General features: G+C 36.2%; 1 protein-coding gene and 1 pseudogene across 2 annotated transcripts in view; one reads left to right on the top strand and one right to left on the bottom strand.

Moving 5' to 3' along the window:
- The first annotated feature begins 10 nt into the window (after positions 1-10).
- The window catches only part of NSL1 (NSL1 component of MIS12 kinetochore complex), a 34518-nt gene continuing 12620 nt past the window's right edge, over positions 11-21908 (top strand). The window contains exons 1-4 of one of the 2 annotated variants that reach the window (XM_026509110.4): positions 11-294; positions 3590-3665; positions 7619-7749; positions 9839-9893. In XM_026509110.4, coding sequence (XP_026364895.1) covers positions 61-294; positions 3590-3665; positions 7619-7749; positions 9839-9893 — 496 coding nt within the window. In that variant the 5' untranslated portion in view covers positions 11-60. The remainder of the gene's footprint in view (positions 295-3589; positions 3666-7618; positions 7750-9838; positions 9894-21908) is intronic. The other variant, XM_057315331.1, reaches the window with a different exon arrangement.
- On the bottom strand, positions 8932-9027 carry LOC113262999 (U6 spliceosomal RNA; annotated as a pseudogene).

The following is a 21908-nucleotide window of genomic DNA, read 5'->3' on the forward strand; positions in this document are numbered from 1 at the left end:
CACCAGTGAGAGCCTGCCCTTCCGCTCCCAGAGTTCCCGCTCGCAGTTCAAACTGGAAAAATGGCGGGGTCTCCTGTGTTGGTGATCCCTTCCCTTCCGCGGGACGTGGAGAGAGTGGCCGGGGCCGACGACGGGACCTCGGTCGCCGCCACCTCCCGAGAGGACTTCCGGGTGCACTGCACCTCGAAGCGGGCCGTGACGGAAATGCTAGAACTGTGCGGCCGCTTTGTGGAAAAGCTCGGGGACGCGCTGCCAGAGGAGATTCGGGAGCCCGCTCTCCGAGATGTGCAGTGGGTACGGGCCCGGTAGCCATCTCTTGTCTTATCACCCCCTTACCCTGTACCCGTCTCGAGGCTCAGAAAGAGCCTACGGCAGGCTTCGCAAAGTTAACGGTGCCACCCGCTCCGGTAGAAGCAGCCGGAGAAACTCAAGGGGTCGAAATAGATGCTAGTGTCAGCTGGGTATTAATCGCTTAGACCAGCGCCGTCCAGTAGAAAAATACAAGGCGAGCTATGTATGTGACTTGAAATTAAAGGAAGAAAAAATAGGTGAAATTACTTTTAATGTTATGTCTTTTTTAGCCCGTTCTATCCAAGATACCGTTTTAACTTGTAATAATAATTTTAAAAAAGGAACGAAATCTTTTATATTCTTTTGTTCGTCTAAGCTTTTCATATCTGGCGGCTTAAATTTAGAGCTCATCTGCTTGCCGGCTAGCCACATTTTAAGGCCTCAATAACCACAAAGTGGCTAGTGGCTCCCCTAGTGGACAGTGCAGACATAGACTCGAGGAGGAATTCTCCAGGAAAAGAATAATTCTGGAAGTCAGCCAGTGTCACCAAACTAGCCTTTGGTCTTTCCTTTTGCCTGTTTTAGACATGTAAAGTCAGTGAAAACATTTTCCCTCCAAGTCTAAAGTAGATAAGGAAGCTGTCTTGATTAATAACTTCTCTGGCACTCATAACATTTCCTCTTCCTTTCTCATATTTTGCAAAGCCCTGAAGAACATAGTTTTTTTGAGGAAGGACACAACAGATTGAGGGATTGGTACCTGCCTTAAGGAAGCATACAGTCTATCTGTAGAAAATAAATTTAAAAGCTCATAATGCAGTACATTTGTGAGTTCGAACGACCACAGTGCAAACAATAAAAATAAATGTCGAATGGAAGAAGAATAAAGAAACAGCCCGAGTAGTGAGTCTTCCAGTTTTGTATACAGTAATGCTATTACCACCTTCTTGCAAGGAAAGGAAGAATAGAGACATACTTCAGGACATTTTTAGTAGTTTCAGGGAAAAGACTTTTGTTGCATAATGATCTTAGAATTTGCCCCTTTGTAGGAAGTGCTAACCTATTTAGAACATTTACTTTACAGAAAAAGAGAAGCTTGGCTTAACCTATTATACCTTATTTAATGGATGATCAAGTGAATTAGAAGATAAAGGTTTGAAGACTTAAACTACCAAGGAATTCACTTGTGTTTTATATTAAGAGCAGATAAAAGGCAAAGGCTTTAATTATGTTGATATATCTCTTTATCTAAAATCACGTAATATTGTAATGGATAGTCTAAAAAAGTCATATAGATATGATTGTGCAATGAATATTACAGCTTGTATTCTGAGAGAATCCTTGAATCCCATGTATAAAGTAAGAATTTTATTTTATAAAATCTTTAAAGTGTAGAGTGTGTACTTTAACTCATAATTATCAGTCATTATTTGATTTATGCTTATTTTTACTTATACAAAATGTGTAAAATACATTCTTGTAAAAAAGAGCTTAAAGCAAAAGTCTGAATTCCTCTCCCCTATCCCTCTTCCTTCCTGGAAATAACTTACTATTTTGGAGGGCCCATGGAGGGTGTAATCCTTCTATACCCTTTTTTATGCCTTTACATCTCTCTTTGTTGTTTTAGTTTTTCGTTTGTTTTTTACATTAATAGTGTTAGGCTGCTGTATTTAGGAATTTAGCTTCTTTTTTCTCTACCAAATCTGTCTTCGACTATTATTTGTCAGTGATATGTAGAGATATACTTTGTTCTTTTTGGGTATTGCATGATATGGATATAATATATTTAACCATTTTCCAAATTTGAATTTCGATTTCATTTGCCCCTCAGTATTTCGTAATTTCAAATAGTGCTTTACTAAACATTCCTATGTTTTTATGAGAATAGTTCTTTAGGATACATTGCTAGAAGTAAAATTGTTAGGTAATAGGGAATGTGCATTTAAAATTTTAATGGTACTACCAAATTCCTTTAGTCCCTTATTTTTTAATGTATTATGAACATTTTTAATCTTACAAAAAACAGACTAGTACAGTGGACACCTGTATATCCATCACCAAATTCAACAGTTATCAAAAATTTTTTATACTTCCTATTTTATTTATTTATTTATTTTTAAGTAGGTTCCATGCCTAAGTGGAGCTTGAACTCATAACCCTGAGATTAAGAGTCAAATGCTCTATGTCACATGACTAAGCTAGCCAGGTGTCCCTTTACAATTCCTATTTTTTTTTTTTAAGATTTTATTTATTTATTCAACAGAGATAGAGACAGCCAGCGAGAGAGGGAACACAAGCAGGGGGAGTGGGAGAGGAAGAAGCAGGCTCATAGTGGAGGAGCCTGATGTGGGGCTCGATCCCATAACGCCGGGATCACGCCCTGAGCCGAAGGCAGACGCTTAACTGCTGTGCCACCCAGGCGCCCCTACAATTCCTATTTTAAAGCAACTCCAGATCTCAATCTTTTTTTAATATTTTATTTATTTGACAGAGAGATAGGGAGTGAGAGAGGGAACACAAGCAGGGGGAGTGGGAGAGGAAGAAGCAGGCTCCCAGGAGAGGAGCCTGATGCACGGCTCGATCCCAGAACACCGGGATCACGCCCTGAGCCAAAGGCAGACGCTTAACGACTGAGCCACCCAGGCGCCCCATCAATCATTTCATTTCTATATATTTCAGTGTACATCTCTAAAAAATACAGTCCTTGGGGCGCCTGGGTGGCTCAGTCGCTAAGTGTCTGCCTTCGGCTCAGGGCGTGATCCCAGGGTCCTGGGATTGAGCCCCGCATCGGGCTCCCTGCTCAGTGGGAAGCCTGCTTCTCCCTCTCCCACTCCCCTGCTTGTGTTCCCTCTCTCGGTGTGTTTTTCTCTGTCAAACAAATAAAATCTTTAAAAAGTAAAATAAAAAATACAGTCCTTTATGAAGTAGAAATTAATTTTACTTATTTTAACCATTTTTTCTTTGTTAACACTGATGCTCGTTCAGCAGCATATGTAGTACTTGTACCCTTGAGATTCAGCTGCGCTCAACTTTGTTAGCCTGTTTTTTTCCTTCATCTTAGAAGTATATAAATTTTGTGTCAAATTTTCTCAGACGTAGCATAATGATTATCAGAGCTAAAATGTAGGTAGAATCAATGATTGAAATGGAATCTTCATTGAAAAGAATATACTAATAAGCTAGTCTATTTTTTCTTGATATTTTGTATTACAAATCTGAAGTTCTTATTTTGCCAAAATGTTTTAGTTCAATATTTAAAGTTATTTTTAGTGACTTGAGTATTGTGAATTTATTTCAGACTTTTGAATCAGCTGTGCAAGAGAATGTCAGCATTAATGGGCAAGCATGGCAGGAAGCTACAGATAGTTTTATGGGTATGTGATTTAACTTTCCTTCTGTCATTAATTTCTGAGTTATTTTTGTAGCTAATTTTATCTCAAATGCTAATTTTTAATCCCCATTTTCAGTCTTTTTTTTTTTTTTTTTTTAGGATTGATTGATTGACTTGAAAAAGACAGCAGACTGAGAGCACCAATGGGGTGGGGGGCGTAGAGGGAGAGGGAAACAGGCTCCCCGCTGAGCAGGGAGCCCCATGCAGGGCTTGATCCCAGGACACCAGGATCATGACCTGAGCCAAAGGCAGACTTCCAACTTACTGAGCCACCCAGGCGCCCCAGAATACTTTCTTCAGAGCAGACTTGATTGTACCCTAACAAATGGTGTTGACTTATCTAAAAAAAATCAAAGTTTTAATGGAAAGAAAATGGTCGGTGGTCAGTGTAAGAAGGAAAAAATTTAGTAGAAAAGGAATGAGATGTGTGAGAAAAGAGTTAGAATTCTCCAGCAAAGTCTAAGAGAAGGGCTACCCTGACAAGAGGGTCAGAGCGTCTTGTCTTTCCCCATGGTGATATAACAGAGTCTGACCAGCATAACTTGGCATCACTGCTTGATATTACTTGCTGTCCAGTTATACCCTTGAGCTGATTCCAAGCGCATCAAGTAACCCTCTGTGGTTATAATTTTTCTTCTCAACATTAGGATAATACTTTGCCCAGAAAATTTCACTGTCTAATCCTTGGGATTATTGTAGTTATCTCTTCAAAGTCACCAAAATTTACTTTCTAGTTTATATATTGAAATGGTAAAAGCGGGGAACATTAGATTTCCCAAATATTATCAGAATGATTAGCAATTCATAGGGGAGAGGGAGTGTATCACAATCACCTAAGAGTATTTTAAACTATGCAGACTTTCCTGTGTCTTTGACTCTTGTTCTGTGAAGTCACTTTGGAATTGCTTTATTGTTTGCTCCAGGCTGCCTTTAACAATATGATTCATCAATTTATAGATTAAAAATATATATTTTCTAATAGGTTGGCAGCCTGGGTGGAGTGTGGTTATTCTTTGTCCCTTTTCCTCCTTATAACTGTGAGGGGAAATAGTTGAGAATACTACAGTTTTACCTTCTTTCATGGGCACTTGATAATGCCAAGGCGCCATACCAAATTCTAGGACATAGATGAAAACACATGGTCTTTACTATTTGGGAACTCATTGTTAGTGGAAGGAAATGGACAAGGAATTACTATACTGTTAGGAAGGGGAATAAGACCTAACAGAGTAGATTGTTGTTAAATTAAATGCATTTAATGAATGACAATGCGCTAGACAAAAAGGAGGAAGGATATCTGAAGCAGAGAGAACAGCATGTGCAAAGGCACAAAGGAGTGATATGTTTGGAAAATGTCAGAAATGAATTGGGAAGGGGCGCCTGGGTGGCACAGCGGTTAAGCGTCTGCCTTCGGCTCAGGGCGTGATCCCGGCGTTATGGGATCGAGCCCCACATCAGGCTCCTCCACTATGAGCCTGCTTCTTCCTCTCCCACTCCCCCTGCTTGTGTTCCCTCTCTCGCTGGCTGTCTCTATCTCTGTCGAATAAATAAATAAAATCTTTAAAAAAAAAAAAAAGAAATGAATTGGGAAAACTAATGGCAGGTGTGGCTAGAGAGAGAAGTTGGGGCCAGATCACAAAGAGCCCTGAGGGTTTGCTAAGAAATTTGCACTTTATCCTGTAGGCAATGGGGAGCCAGGAGAGATTTTTAAAACAGAGTTTACATGAAAGCTTTGTGTTTTAGAACCTAACTGCTGGCCGTGTAGGGGATGGATTGGAGAGGGGTGACATTCAAGGCAGGCTGATCCTAGGGAAGTTATCGCAATAGTACAGTAAAAGATGGTGAAGACCTGCCCTAAGACGGTAGGAAAGGAGAGAAAAAGGTTCAGCAGATAGGATTAAAAGGGTTTGTATCTGCTCTAATACATAGAAGCAGTAAGTAAGCTTCGCAAGGGCAGAGGGTTTTTGTCCGTTTTGTTCCCTGGGATCATTATCGAAATGAGTGAACAAATGAAAGAATGAATGAATGAACATACAAGTGAAAACAACTTTCTCCCTTCCTCTGTAACTATCCTGAAAGGACTTGATTTCAGGCTTGACCGGGGACATTTAAGAATTAAAGGGTAAATTCCTCGAGAGCAGGGGCTATATTTATTTTTCTGCACTTAGCTTGGCATATAGTAGGTACACAGTAAATACTTGTTAAATTGGTGACAAAATCTTCCCTACTCAAATTGTTTATACATTTCAGTTTTGTAGCTTTATCATTAGGTGGCGCTGAAAAACCACTTTCCTCCTCCATAGAAGATTTAGCTGGGAGACTTTTTTTTTTTTTTTATACTGTGAAATAGTACATTATTTCAGGCTAATGATTGAACTTTTTAAATGGATAAATTAAAATTTAGGAAGGGCTGCTCATCAAAATGAGTATTCAAAGTAAGCAGTGACTGTTTTTCTCATAATATTCTCAAAAGAATTTAGTTGGACTTAATATTTGTTACATGAATGAGAGATACCTGATGTACTTCGTTAATCTTTACCCAATATGTGCGTGTGTGTGTGTGTATACACACTGATATATGTCAGCAATGTTTGAAGGTTTCCAAAAATAAATATCACTGTTTCAGACTTCTTAAGCTTCTACTTAATAAAATAGATAAATTTCTAGCATAGACTATGACATAGCAGAACAGGTGTGATGTGAGACCAGTTAAGCCAATGACCTAGCTCTTTAGTATTTTTTTTAAAAAAGATTTATTTATTTGAGAGAGAGTGAGGGTGCACGTGTGCATGTGGGGAGGGGTGCAGAGGGAGAAGTAGAGAATCCTCAAGTAGACTCCCCACTGAGGCCGGAGCCCCTCGGGGCTGGATCCCAAGACCCTGAGATCATGACCTGAGCCTAAATCAAGAGTCAGACCCTTAATCAACTGAGCCACGCAGGCACCCCATTCTCTAGTATTTTAACTACTTATTCTTAAAGGTGACTTTCAAAATAAGGTTGATATACCACCTGCATTCATTTCATCTAGGGTGCTTAATTTTGGGGCCCCATTCCAGAGGCCTCTGTTGAATCAAAATTTCTCTACTTCTGACAAGTTCCCCATGTAATTATTCTGCTGAAGTTTGAGATTTACTATTTTAAAGCAGGAAAGCCACTGATAAATAGTTTTAGTTAAGGAAATTATGAAGTCACCGTGTCTCTTACTTTTTCCTACTATTTATCCAGTTGTGTCTATCTCAGATTTAGCTTTTCCACTCTGCTACTGTCACAGCTTTGGTGTAGCACATAATGAAGTCAAAACATGTTAGAAACTCTGACGTTAAATGCCCTTTACAGTCTAGTTCTTTTATATTTTATCATCCTTCTTTCCTTATACTTTATCCTGCAGCCATTTAGAACGTTTAGTTTTAGAACAAAGTTTCCCAAAACCTCTATGATCTTGCAAATACAGGTTCCTCTGCCTAAAATGCTTCACCTTGTTATTTTTTGTCCCACCTTTTTTTAATCCAGTGGATTTACATTTTAAGGCTTAGCTCAAATGTTGCTTTCTGTTTAAAGCCTTAAATTCCCCAGGCAGAGTTAGTGTTCCATTGTACAGTGTCCAAACAGCATTTTGTTCATACCTCAGTTGCATTTATCAAGTTGTTTTGCAGTTATGTTTCTTCCAGGGAACTGTGGGCTTTTAGAAAGCAGGGATCATGTTATATTCATCTTTGTATTTTTCTGATTTGGGCCTGGCTTCCCATAGGGCTCAGTAATTGATTTTCAGTGAGTAAATAAATGAATTAATTACCAAAGTGGGGGCATCCATTAACTTACCATATTTGTTTTTCTTAATTATTTTGTATTTTCTAAATTTAGCTTGTTATACTTCTATATAGAACAAAAGCAATGTGTTTTAAGAAATTTTTTGATACTGTTTTTCTCTTGAAATAGATTCTGATATCAAAATACTTGAAGATCAGTTTGATGAAATCATAGTAGATGTAGCCACAAAACGTAAGCAGTATCCCAGAAAGATCCTTGAATGTGTCATCAAAACCATAAAAGCAAAACAAGAAATTCTGGTAAGATGATTTATCTTTGAGATAATAAATTTTGTGTTATGTCTATTTTATTACAATAAAAAAATTAAAGTAATTTAATTTTAATCTGTGTGGACACAGATGACATTTTGTTTTCTTTGTCTTTTCTTCCTCAATTACTACTGTTTATCTCTTATAAGATTTTTTCCTGTTCTAAGTTATACTAGATTTTGAACACAGCTGATTTTAAAATAGAATTTGAGGAAGGAAGACTAACTTTACAATTCTGAGACCAGGAAGGAAAAATAAATTTATCCTTTTTTTAAAAGATTTTATTAGTTTGAGGGGGTGCAGAGGGAGAGAATCTTCAAGCAGACTCCCTGCTAAGCACAGAGCCTGACTTGGGGCTCGATCTTATGACCTCTGAGATTATGACCTGAGCCAAAACCAAGAGTCAGACACTTAACTGACTGAGCCACCCAGGTGCCTCAATAAATTTATCTTTTAAGCCTTTTCTTTCTGTTTGTCATTTGTGTTTGGCACATTATTTGTATATGTTTATATATTTTGGAAGACCCCTTTAGCTTAAATTGATGATGAAGGATGATACCTGTTCATAACACCGAAATTTGGTTTATGAATTGTTTGTAATTTGTTTTGCTCCAAAAGTCATGATGGGGTGGGAGTAGTTTTGCTGGGAATGGCACTGCCTCTGGAGCGAGAAACACATGTTGCTTTAAATTATGTTATACTCTTTGTCATTAATTTTTGAGATTAGCATACTTTCACATTTAAATCTTCTAGTCGCCTTTTGTCAGGAATTGTTTTAGGCAATAAAGACATTGTTCTATGAGAAAAAATATAAGCAGAATTTTTCATTTTTTTTCTTCCAAAGCATCCTCAAAAAAATACCCTACTCTATCCTCCCCCTCCCCCAACCTTGCTTTTTAAAGTTTCCCCAGGAAAAACATTCAAATGCATTTATTTTCTCTCTCCCTATAACTACCCCCTTCTTTCCTGGAGAAAAATCTAATTAGTAATCAGTATTGCGTAAAAGAAAGAGAGTTGCAGGCCTAGGTGGGGTACCACTGTGGAAGTTTAAAAATGGATGCAAGATGGATGGATGGGGTGAGGATACTAAAGGCAGATCTTTTAGAAAACATTTTTGGTTGCTGCTGGCTTTGGGCAGGAGTAAGGAGGAACCATTTTACTCTTTCTTTTTGCGAAATTGTAGATCTTATTCCATGTCAGCCTTGCATAGGGGCCATGCTAACCTCTGTATCGTTCCAATTTTAGCGTATGTGCTGCCGAAGTGAGCCCATGGATCCTTTGCTATAGTTCTGCTCTCATAGTCCCAGTATATCACAGAGTGTACAGGCTTCAGCGTGATGATATGGCAGCGACCACTTTTTAAAACAGAATTTCTGTGGAAATATGAGTTCTGAGTTCCAAACACTTGTCTTAAAATGAACTTTTGAAAAACAGTCTATTCATAATTTGGAGACTACCTTGTACTTTAAACACAAAATTCAGTTTCTGTGCCCTTAATTTGCTTGTTTGCTTTTCTTAAACTTTTTTTATGGTGCTATTTCTTAGTGTATGCAGTAGGTGGCAATGCTATAAAAGGTATAATTCAGACTTAGTTTGATCTTTTCCCCTCCTTTCCTGTAGATTTCAGGATCTTTTTCTTTCTTTCAATCTTCCTTCCTTCCTTCCTTCCTTCCTTCCTTCCTTCCTTCCTTCGTCCGTCCCTCCCTCCCTCCCTCCCTCCCTTCCTCCGTCCCTTCCTTCTTTCTTGCTTTTAAGATTTTATTTATTTGAGAGAGAGAGAGAGAGCACTATTGGGGGGGGGTGAGGAGCAGAGGAAGAGGGAGAAGCAGACTCCCCATTAAGCAGGAAGCTTAATACTCAACACGGGGCTCTATCCAAGGACCCCACGATCACTACCTGAGGTGACCTGAGCAATAGACAGACGCTTAACTGACTTAGCCATCCACGTGACCCAACCCACTTTTCTTTCTTTAAAAGAATGGTTTGACCAGCTAATAGTATATTTGCTTACATTGGTTGAAGGAAATGTTTATATGAAGGATTAAGTGATTAAATCTCTTTTAATTTATATTGTGTTTAGAAGCAGTATTGCCCTGTTGTACATCCATTGGACCTAAAATATGACCCTGATCCAGGTAAGTCAGTGCTCTTTGTGGTAAAAGTGAAGCATCAGCTTGTAATATTTTATGAGTTCTGATACTCTTTTAAAGGTGTCAGCATGAAGGGTATCTTCCCTTCAATGCTCTAACTCACTACCAGTCATCTGTGTTTAGCTCTTCTCTAGGATTATAAAAACTTGCTCCAAATGTACTGACTCAGCAATCTCCAGGAGTAGATCCTAGGAATCTGGACTTTTATAAAGCTCTCCCCTGACCTAGACTATTACAACACCTTCTCATTCTCTAACTTCTATTATAGTACTCTCCCATTTCTAACTGCTACTATACTGTCCATTCTTTGTATTACAGCCAAAGTTATACTGTTAAAGCATTCATGGTGTCACTCCCCAGTGTGAAAATTGGTTTCTCATTGTTTACAAAATAAAATCCAATAAAAATATAATGTTGAACTTGAGAAAACATATGCGTACTTGATATACCTTTGAACTCAATTCTGTTTCCATTTAGATGCATCCTTTAAAACTCAGAGAAATAAAATTAATAAAAACTTACGTAAATCCAGCAACAGAATTTGCATTACTAAAAATGTGGATCATATATATTTTTAAATGGCTCTATTGTCACAGTTAAAAATTTGTAACAGTTTTCCTAAGAGACCTTTTGGTGTTTTCCTTTGGCATTCAAAAGTACCATTTCTTTCTTTCTTTTTTTTAAAGATTTTATTTATTTATTTATTAGAGAGAGCGAGTGCGCATGTACGCGCGAGCCGGGGAGGAGCAAAGGGAGAGGGACAAGCAGACTCTGTGCTAAGCACAGAGCCTGATGTGGGGCTCAATCCCACGACCCCGAGATCATGACCTGAGCTGAAATCAAGAGTCAGATATTCAACCGACTGAGCCACCCATGTATACCCCCCTTTTAAGTACTATTTCTGAACTATTAGAAAAACAATTAAAACATTGATTTATTTGTATGGGCTACCTGTACTTACGGTTTTGTGTACCTTATCTTTGTCAAATTGTGCACTACTTTCTAACATGTCCCCTGCCCCTCCTAAATCTCCCAAAGCCAATGGGGATAAACCAAGAGGGGGATGTACAAGTGTACTGATACTCAGAAATTTGTTAAAATCACAGCATTCACTCTGACAAATAAAAATTGACCTAGGTTCACTAAAAAGGGAAAGTTGCCAAAAGGCAGTAGTTGACATACACTTGTTTTGAGTTTGAACAACATAAAGATAATAATTGAAACTTGTGGTATCATAATTGCCCAAGTATTACTTTTCTTTCTTTTTTTTTTTAAGTGAACTCTACACCAACGTGGGGCTCGAATTCATGATCAAGAGTCACATGCTCTGAGCCAGCCAGGCACCCCCCAAGTATTACTTTTTAGATATAATTATCCTCTAAAGTAACTTGTAACCTTTTTATCTTAGGAAGGAGAACAAATTTACTTAAATGACTTTAAGGTCTACATGATTTTTTTCCTACCATTCCAGTTATGTAGTAATAGTGGAAAAATCCTCTATATCATATGATTCTAACTTCAAAACTAAGCAAAAGAATAATTAGAGAATATCTTTTGGATAAATTTTAAGATTTTGTTGTTATAACACTTTCATAATGTTTATAAACTTAGAATAGCATCAGTTCTGTAAGCACAGCAAAATTAGCTTACAATTTTATTAGCTGTGTATTTTGGGGCAAGTCTCCCTTGATTTCTTCAAACTTCAGTTTTTTAATGGTAAATTCTAGATTTGGAGCCTGATGCTTTAGGTGTGAATTCCAGCTCTGTCAGTAAATATTACAGCATTGTTCCGCCTACTTACCAGGGTTGTATTATGAATTCCAGAAGATGAGGGGTTCAATAATCTGTAACTAAAATACATAAGTACTGGTTTATAAAGAGATACTATGTAATAATAACCTTATTATAGGGGCGCCTGGGTGGCTCAGTCGGTTACGCGTCTGCCTTTGGCTCAGGTCATGATCTCAGGGTCCTGGGATTGAGCCCCGTGTCTGGCTCCCTGCTCAGGGGGGATCTGCTTCTCTCTCTCCCTCTTCCCCTCCCCCCTCTCGTGCTCCCTCTCCCCACTCTTTCAAATAAATAAATAAAATTAAAAAAATAATAACCTTAGGATAAATCCTATCTCATTTACAACGGCATACGTTATAATACTGCATAACTTATAATACATCTAACTGGTAAAATCATACAAAATTAATTAAAATGGCTTGGGAAAATAGCATAAATTTGTATAGAACCTAAAAGTCTGAATAAGCTGCATGGGAAAATTTTTGTGGGAACTTCTTGTAAGTTTTTTCTTCTTGTTATTAGAATATTAAGTGATATCAGATGTATTTGAAAGCTGACATTTTTAAAGGTTTTCTGGTTTTCAAGAAGCAATACTTAGCCAGCATGTATAACATTGATTTGGCAGTTATGTTAGGATCTTTGAGGTATATGGAGATAAAGTAGACAGATTCTCCCTTTAAAGAGCTTATGTTTGAGTGTAAAAGATGAACATAAAACAGAATTCCTTCATGCCCTTAACTGGTTCTTCCCCGTTTTCCCTGAGTAAGTGGCACCTTCATCTACATTATTGCTTTAGTTAGAAGTCAGCCTTGAGTCTTTCCTCCCCTGAACTCCTCATATCCATTCCATCAAGAAACTACAAATTATTCCTTTGAAATATAATCTCACATTCATCTATTTGTCTCCATCCTGCTATTATCACTTCCAGTCTGGATCACCATCACTTTAGCCAGGATTTCTACACAAGCTTTCTAGAAGGTCTTCCTGTTTCACTCTTGTTTTTTCCCATTCCATTGTATATATATTGGACAGAGTTGATTTTTTAGAAGTTCTTTGAAATATTTCAAACATATAGAAAATATGGAGTATAACATAATGAACATCTTTGTTGCTACCACCTATTTTTAAGGGCTATTCACATTTTTGCCAAATTTGTTTCAGATCTTTTTAGGAACTAAAAGCTATGGATGCACTTGAAACCTTCTCTGTACCCCTTCACCATCCTATTCTATTCTCTCTTACTTCAGAAGTAATCACTATCCTCAAGCTGAGTGGATCCTTACTGTCCATGTTATGCTTTTATTCTATAGATGTGTAACCGTAAATAATGTATGGCATTTGTTTTTAGATTTTTATATAAATTGTATTATACTGATCATATTTTGCAACTTTTTCACTCTTGACATTGTATATACACAAAGCTTTCTATTCATTGAGCTAATATATAGTATTCCAGAATATGAATACAGCACTGCTTATGCTTGAGAGACACTTAGATATTTCTATTTGTGTTGTTATAAATAGTATTACAAGAACATTCTTATAACTGTCTCCTTGTATAGTGTAAATATGCCACAGAATTTCTGGAGTAGATTTCCCGGAAGCAGAATTTCTAGGTCGTAGAGTTTGTTTCTCTTCAGCTATTACATTTGAACTATTACTGTTCAGCTATAACATTCTGATACATTTGAACTTTATTATCCATCCAAAGTATAGGTTTACATTCCCACCAGCAGTGTTTGGAAGTTCTTGCTTTCCCACATCTTGCCAACATTTGTTACTGTCAGGCTTTCTATACACACACACACACACACACACACACACACACACACAATTTTTATTTTTGCCAATTTGATAGGCACCCGGTAGTATTTAAAGGTTGAGTTTACTTTATGTTTTTCTAACACTTCAGTTTCTTCTGTGAGTTGCCTGTTTATATTGTTTGCCTATTTTTCTCTTGGTTTGTTTGAACTTACTTCTAAGAGTTGTACATACAGGCACATATCCATACACATGCACACACACACATTTTGGATATTAATCCTTTCGTTATAAGCACAATTTGGTTAAATAATTGATCTCAATTTTTGGCTTGTCTTTTAACTTTATAATGATCTTGTATATAAATTTTAATGTAGTTGGATTTACTAGTTTTTTTCCCTTTATAATTTGTTCTTTAGTGTCTTTAAGAAATCCTCTACCCAAGTGACATAAAGATCCGTTGATATTTATCGAGTTTTGATTATCAAGTTTAGGTCTTGAATGCATCTGAAATTTTTTTTTCATTTTATGAGGAAGGAATCTTTTTTTTTTTTTAATGATTTTTTATTATATTATGTTAGTCACCATACAGTACATCCCCGGTTTCTGATGTAAGGCTCGATGATTCATTAGTTGTGTATAACACCCAGTGCAACATGCAATACGTGCCCTCCTTACTACCCATCACCAGTCTATCCCATTCCCCCACCCCCTCCCCTCTGTAGCCCTCAGTTTGTTTCTCATAGTCCATAGTCTCTCATGTTTCATTCCCCCTTCTGATTACCCCCCCTTCTTTATCCCTTTCTTCCCCTACCGATCATTCTAGTTCTTATGTTCCATAGATGAGAGAAATCATATGATAGTTGTCTTTCTCTGCTTGACTTATTTCACTTAGCATTATCTCCTCCAGTGCCGTCCATGTTGTAGCAAATGTTGAGAACTCGTTCTTTCTGATAGCTGAGTAATATTCCATTGTATATATGGACCACAACTTACGAGGAAGGAATCTAATTCCTACATACTGATAGCCACTTGTCCTAGCATCACTGATTGACCAATAGTCCCATCTTTTCTCCACTGCTTTGTAATGTCACTCTCCAATCACTTTCTAATATGCTAAATTTCCATATATTTTGGGGTCTTTTTCTGGGCTCTCTTTTTATTTTTATTGGTTGACATGGCTGTCTGTACACTATTAACCGCACTTTTATATTACTGTAGTTTTATAAGAAGTCTTGATACATTGCAATTTCTTCAAAACTTTATTGCCTGTTCTTGGCCTTTTACTGTTCCATAGGCATTATTAAGATCAACTTGTTAAATTCCATGGAAAAATCTTTTGGGATTTGATTGGAATTGCATTTAATTTATAGATTAATTTAGAAAGAAGTGCCATGTTTAACAATGTACGTCCTCCTATTTGTGAACATATTATATCTCATTTTGTTTTTTTCAAAATGTTCAATAGCGTTTTATAAACATAAGTAATAAAGATGATTCTGAGAGTGCTGCCCACTTGTTTCTTTGAGAACAGTGTTGTTTAAGGGAATGGATATGGTAGGCATTCTGTAATGATGTAGAGAAGTGTTTAAAAACGTGTAATAAAGATGGTTATAAGAAAAAAATAGTGTTTTATAAATTTCTTTATATAGGTTTTACATATCTTTTATTTGTTCCTAGATACCTTTTTGTAGCTATTGTAAATGGTAGCATTTTGGGATTACATATTATAATCAAATATTGCTGATGTTTAAGAGCACCATTGATTTTTATTTGCTGAACTCTTTTTAGTTCTAATGGTTTATCTAGTTTTAGCTAGATTTTTAAAAATGTAGATAATCATATCATTTGCAAGTAATGATGGGTTTTATCTTTTTCCTACTTTATACATCTTTGTCTTGTTACATTGATTAGAATCTTCAGTATAATGGTGACTAGTAGCAATGATAGTGGTCATAATATTTTAAAATTATAAGTAAGTGTCTAATTTTATTGAGTACTTTTGCACAGAGATCATATATTTGTTAACCAACTTTATTGTGGAATAATTTACATATAATAAAATACATCCATTTTATGCATGTAATTTGAGTTTTGACGAATGTATTATACAACTATGTAACCATCACCACAATTCAGAAATGGAGCATTTTCTATAATTCATAAAGTTCCCTTGTGCCCTTAGATCATATGCTTTTTGTCTCTAACTCCATTAATACGGTGAATAAACACCGACAGATTTTTCTGATGGTTATCTTTGCATTCATAGAGAAAACCCACTTATTATATTTTTCCTTTCATGCACTGTGGAATTAAATTTACCTATACTTTATGCTTATACTTTGTTTAGTATATTTACGTCTAGTATATTTGCACCTGTAGTCACACACACAAAAATGTGTATGTGGTGTTTTGAAACATGCTGACCTTTTCTAATTTTGGCATCAAGTTTATACTGCCCTCATAAAACAGTTTGTAAACATAGAGGTTATTTCTTCTTTGAAAAGTTGATAAGATTCAACTATAAAACTGTCTGAGCCTAGTGGGTGGGTGGGTGATGTCTGACTTAGACTTTAGCTAGCTATACTAACCACTAGTATACCTAATGCTTGTTTATTTTTTCAGGTGTTTTTTTCTTTCTTGAATCAATTTTGGTAATATTTGTTTAGAAAATAATCTCTTTCATCCATGTGCTCAGTGTGTTGATATGAAATTGTTTTTAGGAATTGCTTATGTTTGAAAAATCTCTATTCCACATATGATTATTTTCTTTCTTAATATTAAGCTTTCTCTTTTTTGGTAATATCTTGCTTTAGGTTTCTTTGTTTTTATAGTCTTTCAGAAAGTCAGCTTTTAGTTTTTGAGTTCTCTTTTTTTTTTTTAAGTTTTCTGGTTCCTTGAATTCTTATCTGTAATTATGGTCTTCCTGCTTTCTTGAGTTTTCTCTGTAATTTATAGCTTCTTGAGTTGAACACTTAGTTTGTTTGAGAGTTATTTTTTAATAAAGGCATTGAAGGCTGCTACGTCCTGCTTTAGCCATATTTCCAAGTCTTGATATGTAGAAGTTTCATAGCCCGGCTCTGAGTAATTTTAGTTTGCAATTTAGGAGTTTTCTTTTACCATTTTCCCTCTTTTTTTTTTTTTGCCTTCTATCATGTTGGTAGAATTTTCTTTATTCTCTTTTTTTTTCTGGTTTGGAAGCTATATGCTATGTTTCTTTTCTTTTAGTGTTACCTATCAAATTTTAGCGTGGCTAGAATTTAGCTTAGTTAGAATTCTAAAATTATCTGAGCCTGGAGTTGTTCAGTATTTCAAGTCCCCTCCTGAACAAGACAAGGACCTTATTACACCTTACCCACTGAATAAGCACATCCCTTCCCCAGTTTTTTTCTCTGTGTCTTAGTTTTTCTTTTGTTAAAAAATACAGTTTACTCATTACTATCTTTTTGCACTCGGTGATTAAATTTATCAACAAAATTTTCCCAGTTCTATGATTACTGTTTCTTGAATCTCATGCCTTCCTTCTAGGTTCCCTATTCTTGCTGACGTGCTTCTTTAGGTACTTTGAGTAAAAGTCTGTGGGTGGTAGACTCTCTTAGTTTTTATTTCATCTTGTTCTTAAATTTTGTTTTATTTACTTTCATTTACCATAGGGAATATATTACATCATTATCTTTGATACTCCTTTTTTAGATGGCTTGATTGAAATATAATTCATACACCATACTAATTTACACATTTATTTATTTAATTTTTAAAAAGATTTTATTTGTAAGTAAACTCTACACCCAACATGGGGCTCAGACTTAACAACCCAGAGATCAAGAGTTGCATGCTCTAGTGACCAAGCCAGCCAGGTGCCCCCTCAGTTTACACATTTAAAGTGTACAACTTGATGGCTTTCAGTATATTTACAGAGTTATACAACCATCACCAAAATAAATTTTTAAACATTTTCATCATTCAAAGAGAATTCTCATACTCCTTAGCCATTCTCCTCCAGTCTCTTCTCTCTCTCCCCTGGCGCTAGGCAACCACTAATCTGCTTACTGTCCCTTAGATTTGACTGTTGTGAACATTTCCTATAAATGGAATCATGCAATATGTAGTTCTTTAAGAATGAAACAAGACAAAACCAGAGAGGGAGACAAACCATAAGAGACTCTTAATCTTAAGAAACAAACTGAGGGTTGCTGGAGGGGAGGGACATGGGGGGACGGAGTAACTGGCTGATGGACATTGGAGAGGGTATGTGTTGTAATGAACACTGAGTATTATGTAAGACTGATGAATCATAGACCTGTACCCCTGAAACAAATAATACATTATATGTTAATTAATTGAATTTAAATTTTTAAAAAAAGAATGAATGGTTTCTTTTAATTAGTGTAGTGTTTTCGAGGTCCATCTGTGTTGTAGCATGTATCACTACTTCATTTTATTGCCAAATGATATTCCCTTTTATGTATATACTTTTTATTTATCCATTTATCAGTGTAGAGACTTTTTTTTTTAAGTAAGCTCTGTGCCCAGTGTGGGGCTTGAACTCGTGACCTGAGATCAAGTGATGCATGCTGTACTGAGTACAGACATTTCTGAGTTGTTTAACTTTTGACTATTATGAATAGTTCTATGAACATTTGTGTACAAGTTTTGTGTGGACGTATGTTTTCAGTTCTCTTGAGCATATGTAACTAGGAATGGGATTGCTGGATTATATGGTAACTCTAGTTTAGCTTTTTTTTTTTTTTTTTTTTTAAGATTTTGTTTATTCATTTGAGAGAGATAGAGCACAAGCGGGGGGGAAGGCAGAAGGAGAGAGAGAAGCAGACTCCCCACTGAACAGGAGGACCCTGAGAACATGACCTGAGCCAAAGGCAGATGCTTAACTGACTGAGCCACCCAGGCACCCCCCTCCCTTATTGTTTTAAGATTTTATTTATTTATTTGGAGACAGCACATAAGCGGTGGTAGGGGTAGAGGGAGAGAAGAGAATCTCAAGCAGACTCTACACTGAGCATGGAGCCCTACTCAAGGGCTTGATCTCATGACCTTGAGGTCATGACCTCAGCAGAAATCAAGAGTGGGTCGCTTAACCGACTGAGCCACTCAGGTGCCCCAACTCTAGTTTAGCTTTTTGAGGAATGGCTGAACTGTTTTCCGAAGTGGCTGTATCATTCACATTAATACCAGGAGAGTGTGAGGGTTCCATTTTCTCCACATCCTCACCAAATCTTGTTACATTTGTCTTTTTGTTCATGGCCATTCTAGTGGGTGGGAAGTGGTATCTTACTGTGATTTTGATTTGCATTTCTCTTATGATTAACAATGAGCATCTTTTCATGTGCTTATTGGTCATTAGTTTATCATTTGTCTTTTTGTTCATGGCCATTCTAGTGGGTGGGAAGTGGATTAACAATGAGCATCTTTTCATGTGCTTATTGGTCATTAGTTTATCTTCTTTGGAGAAATATCTATTCATATCCTTTAACCATTTTTCAATTGGGTTATTTATCTTTTTATTGTTGAGTTGTAATTGTTCTATATATTCTGGAAATCAGTCCATTGTCAGATACATGATTTACAAATATTTTCTCCTACGGGTTATCTTTCACTTTCTTGATGGTTTTCTTTGAAGTACAAAAGTTTTAAATTTTGGTAAGTCCAATTTATTTACTTTTTTCCTTTGATTGCTTACATTTTTGATGTCATATCTAAGAAAACATTGCTTAATACAAGGTCATGAAGATTTATTTCTAAGAGTTTTATAGTTTTAGCTCTTACATTTAGGTCTTTGATCCATTTTGAGTTAATTTTTGTGTATGGTGTGAGGTAGGAGTCCAACTTCATTCTTTTGTATATGTATATCTAAATTGTTTTCAGCACCATTTGTTGAAAAGGCTATTTTTTACCTCATTGAATTGTATTGGCAACCTTATTGGAAGTAAGTTAACTGTAATGTGCAGGTTTATTTCTGGTCCTACAATTCTATTTCATTGATCTGTATATCTGTCCTTGGGCCAGTACCACACTGTTTTGATTATTAACGTTTTGCAGTAAGTTTTGAAATCAGAGCATATGAGGCCTACAGCTTGGTGCCTTTTCAAGATTGTTGGCACTCCTGGCTCCCTTAACTTTCCATATGAATTTTAGAATTAGTTTGTCAATTTCTGCAAAGAAGCCAGCTGGGATTTTGATGGGGCTTGTGGTGAAATTGTAAATTAATGGGGGTAATGATAACTTAATATTAAGTTTTCCAATCCATGAACAACAAATGTCTTTCCATTTATTTAAATCTTCTTTGAATTCTTTCAACAAAGTTTTCTAGTTTTTAGCACTTCTTTTGTTACATCTGTTTCCAAGTATTTTATTGTTTTGATGCTAATGTAATTGGAATTTTTAAAAATTTTATTTTCACTTTGTTCATTGCTATTGTATAGAAATGGAATTGATTTTTATATATTGATCTTGCTAAACTCATTTATAAATTCTAATAGTTTTTTAGTGGATTCTTTAGAATTTTCTATATAAAAGATTGTATCATATCATCTGCAAATAGATGTAGTTTTACTTCTCCCTTTCCAATCTGCATGCCTGGTATTCATTGTTGATGAGAAGTCTCCTGAGAGTCTAATTGCCGTTCTTTTATAGATCGTCTGTTTTTTCTGTCCTGACTTTTTAGATTTTCTCTGTATTCTTAATGCTCTGCAATTTTACCATAATATGTCTAGATGTTTATTTTTAGTTATCTAGCGTGGTGTTTGATGTGTCCTTTTTTCTTCTTTTTTTAACATCGAAAATAACTTTATTGCTTTTTCTTGATATAAAAATACATTCACATTCTAAAAATGTTAAAAGCATAAGAAATACATTACATGAACTCACATACTCATGATTATTGCTTGACTTCTACACCTTCAGTCTACCTGCAGATCTTGCTGCCCTCACCTTGAAAACATATTCCAAATTCAGCCACTTTTTACCAAATCCATCACTACCTCTCTTATCGGTGTTCTCTTAGCAGGGTTACTATGGTAGTCACCTCACTGGTCTCCTTCTTTCCATTCCAGTTTTCCACTCAGCATCCAGAGAATTCCTTTCAAAGCATAATCAGATCATGTCACCCCCTGCTTGAAACCCTGTAGTGGCTCTCCATCCTACTTCCCTTGGTATACAAGATCCTGTCTGACCTGGTCCCTGGCTGCTTCTCTGATTTCATCTCTGACCTTAGTCTCTTATCATTCTCACCTTTCCTTATTGTGCTGCAACCACACTAGCATTCTTGCTATTTCCCCAAGGACTGCCCGACACACACTGGCCCTGTGGCTTTTGCACTTGCTGTTCCTGGTTCCTATCTGAAACCACTTGCCTGACCCACTTCACTCAGCTCTGTTCGAAGTTACCTCATCAGAGAGGTCTTTCCTGACAACCTATGTCACATTCCCTTCTGACCCCCTTGGTCATAATCCACTTAATCTGCTTTTGTTTTTTTCACCACTTAAATGACATATAATTTCTGTTTTTTATCATCTTCATCCTTCCCCCCCCACTGTAGTATAAACTCCCTGTGAACAAGGACTTTGTTTTGTACTTCTGTATCCCCTGCTAGCTCTCTAGAATCATTATCTGACATTGTACACTCAAGAAGTAACTATGAAATAAATACACAATTTTATATAAATTGATCATATATATTTAAAAAATATATAGTATTCTATTTTTTACATATTGTTTTTGGCTTCTTCTCTGCCTTCTATTCACTACACCTTCAGATAGCCAATCTTAACCTGGTACAAATCCATTTGTCCATCTTTCTCCACTTACATAATCATACAGGAATACATATGCACTGGACATTTGCAGGATAATTTATTTTACAGAAAATTGATTCATGTATTCATATGACGTGCAATTTACTCTTTTAACCTAAGTATATGGAAGAAATCCTCCAATTCAACTACCATAGATCTGTGTTTGTATTTTAAATTATATTTTTATAGTTTTTGTGCTCACAGTAAATGCAAGTTTAATATGAAATTTTAAATAACCAATGCTGTATATATAGTGGTAAATGAAAATCCTCCTCTAAGTCTGCCTGATCCCACACACCTTCAAATAGACAACTACTTTGACAGTTTGAGATGTCTGATTTTAGATCTTTATCAGTGTATTTGTAAGTGAGCAAACAGGCACAGGGGGTTTTAAGTTGCTTATTATATAAGTATTACACAATACATTCTGTGACTTTTTCACTCAACAGTGTAACAATAGTTCAACTCTGCATTTTATTGGTAATTTCTTTGTGCTTTGTACCCACACAATTTTATTTAAATAGATGAGGTACATTTGGGACGGGTGGGATTTTTTTATTTGTTTTGCTTGCATCCTCTTTCCTCCCATCTTCACTCACATTTCCAAGTATACTTTCAATCAGAGGACTCTCATCTTCTA

This window comes from Ursus arctos, unplaced genomic scaffold (genome assembly GCF_023065955.2).
Source record: "Ursus arctos isolate Adak ecotype North America unplaced genomic scaffold, UrsArc2.0 scaffold_2, whole genome shotgun sequence".
Lineage (NCBI taxonomy): Eukaryota > Metazoa > Chordata > Mammalia > Carnivora > Ursidae > Ursus > Ursus arctos.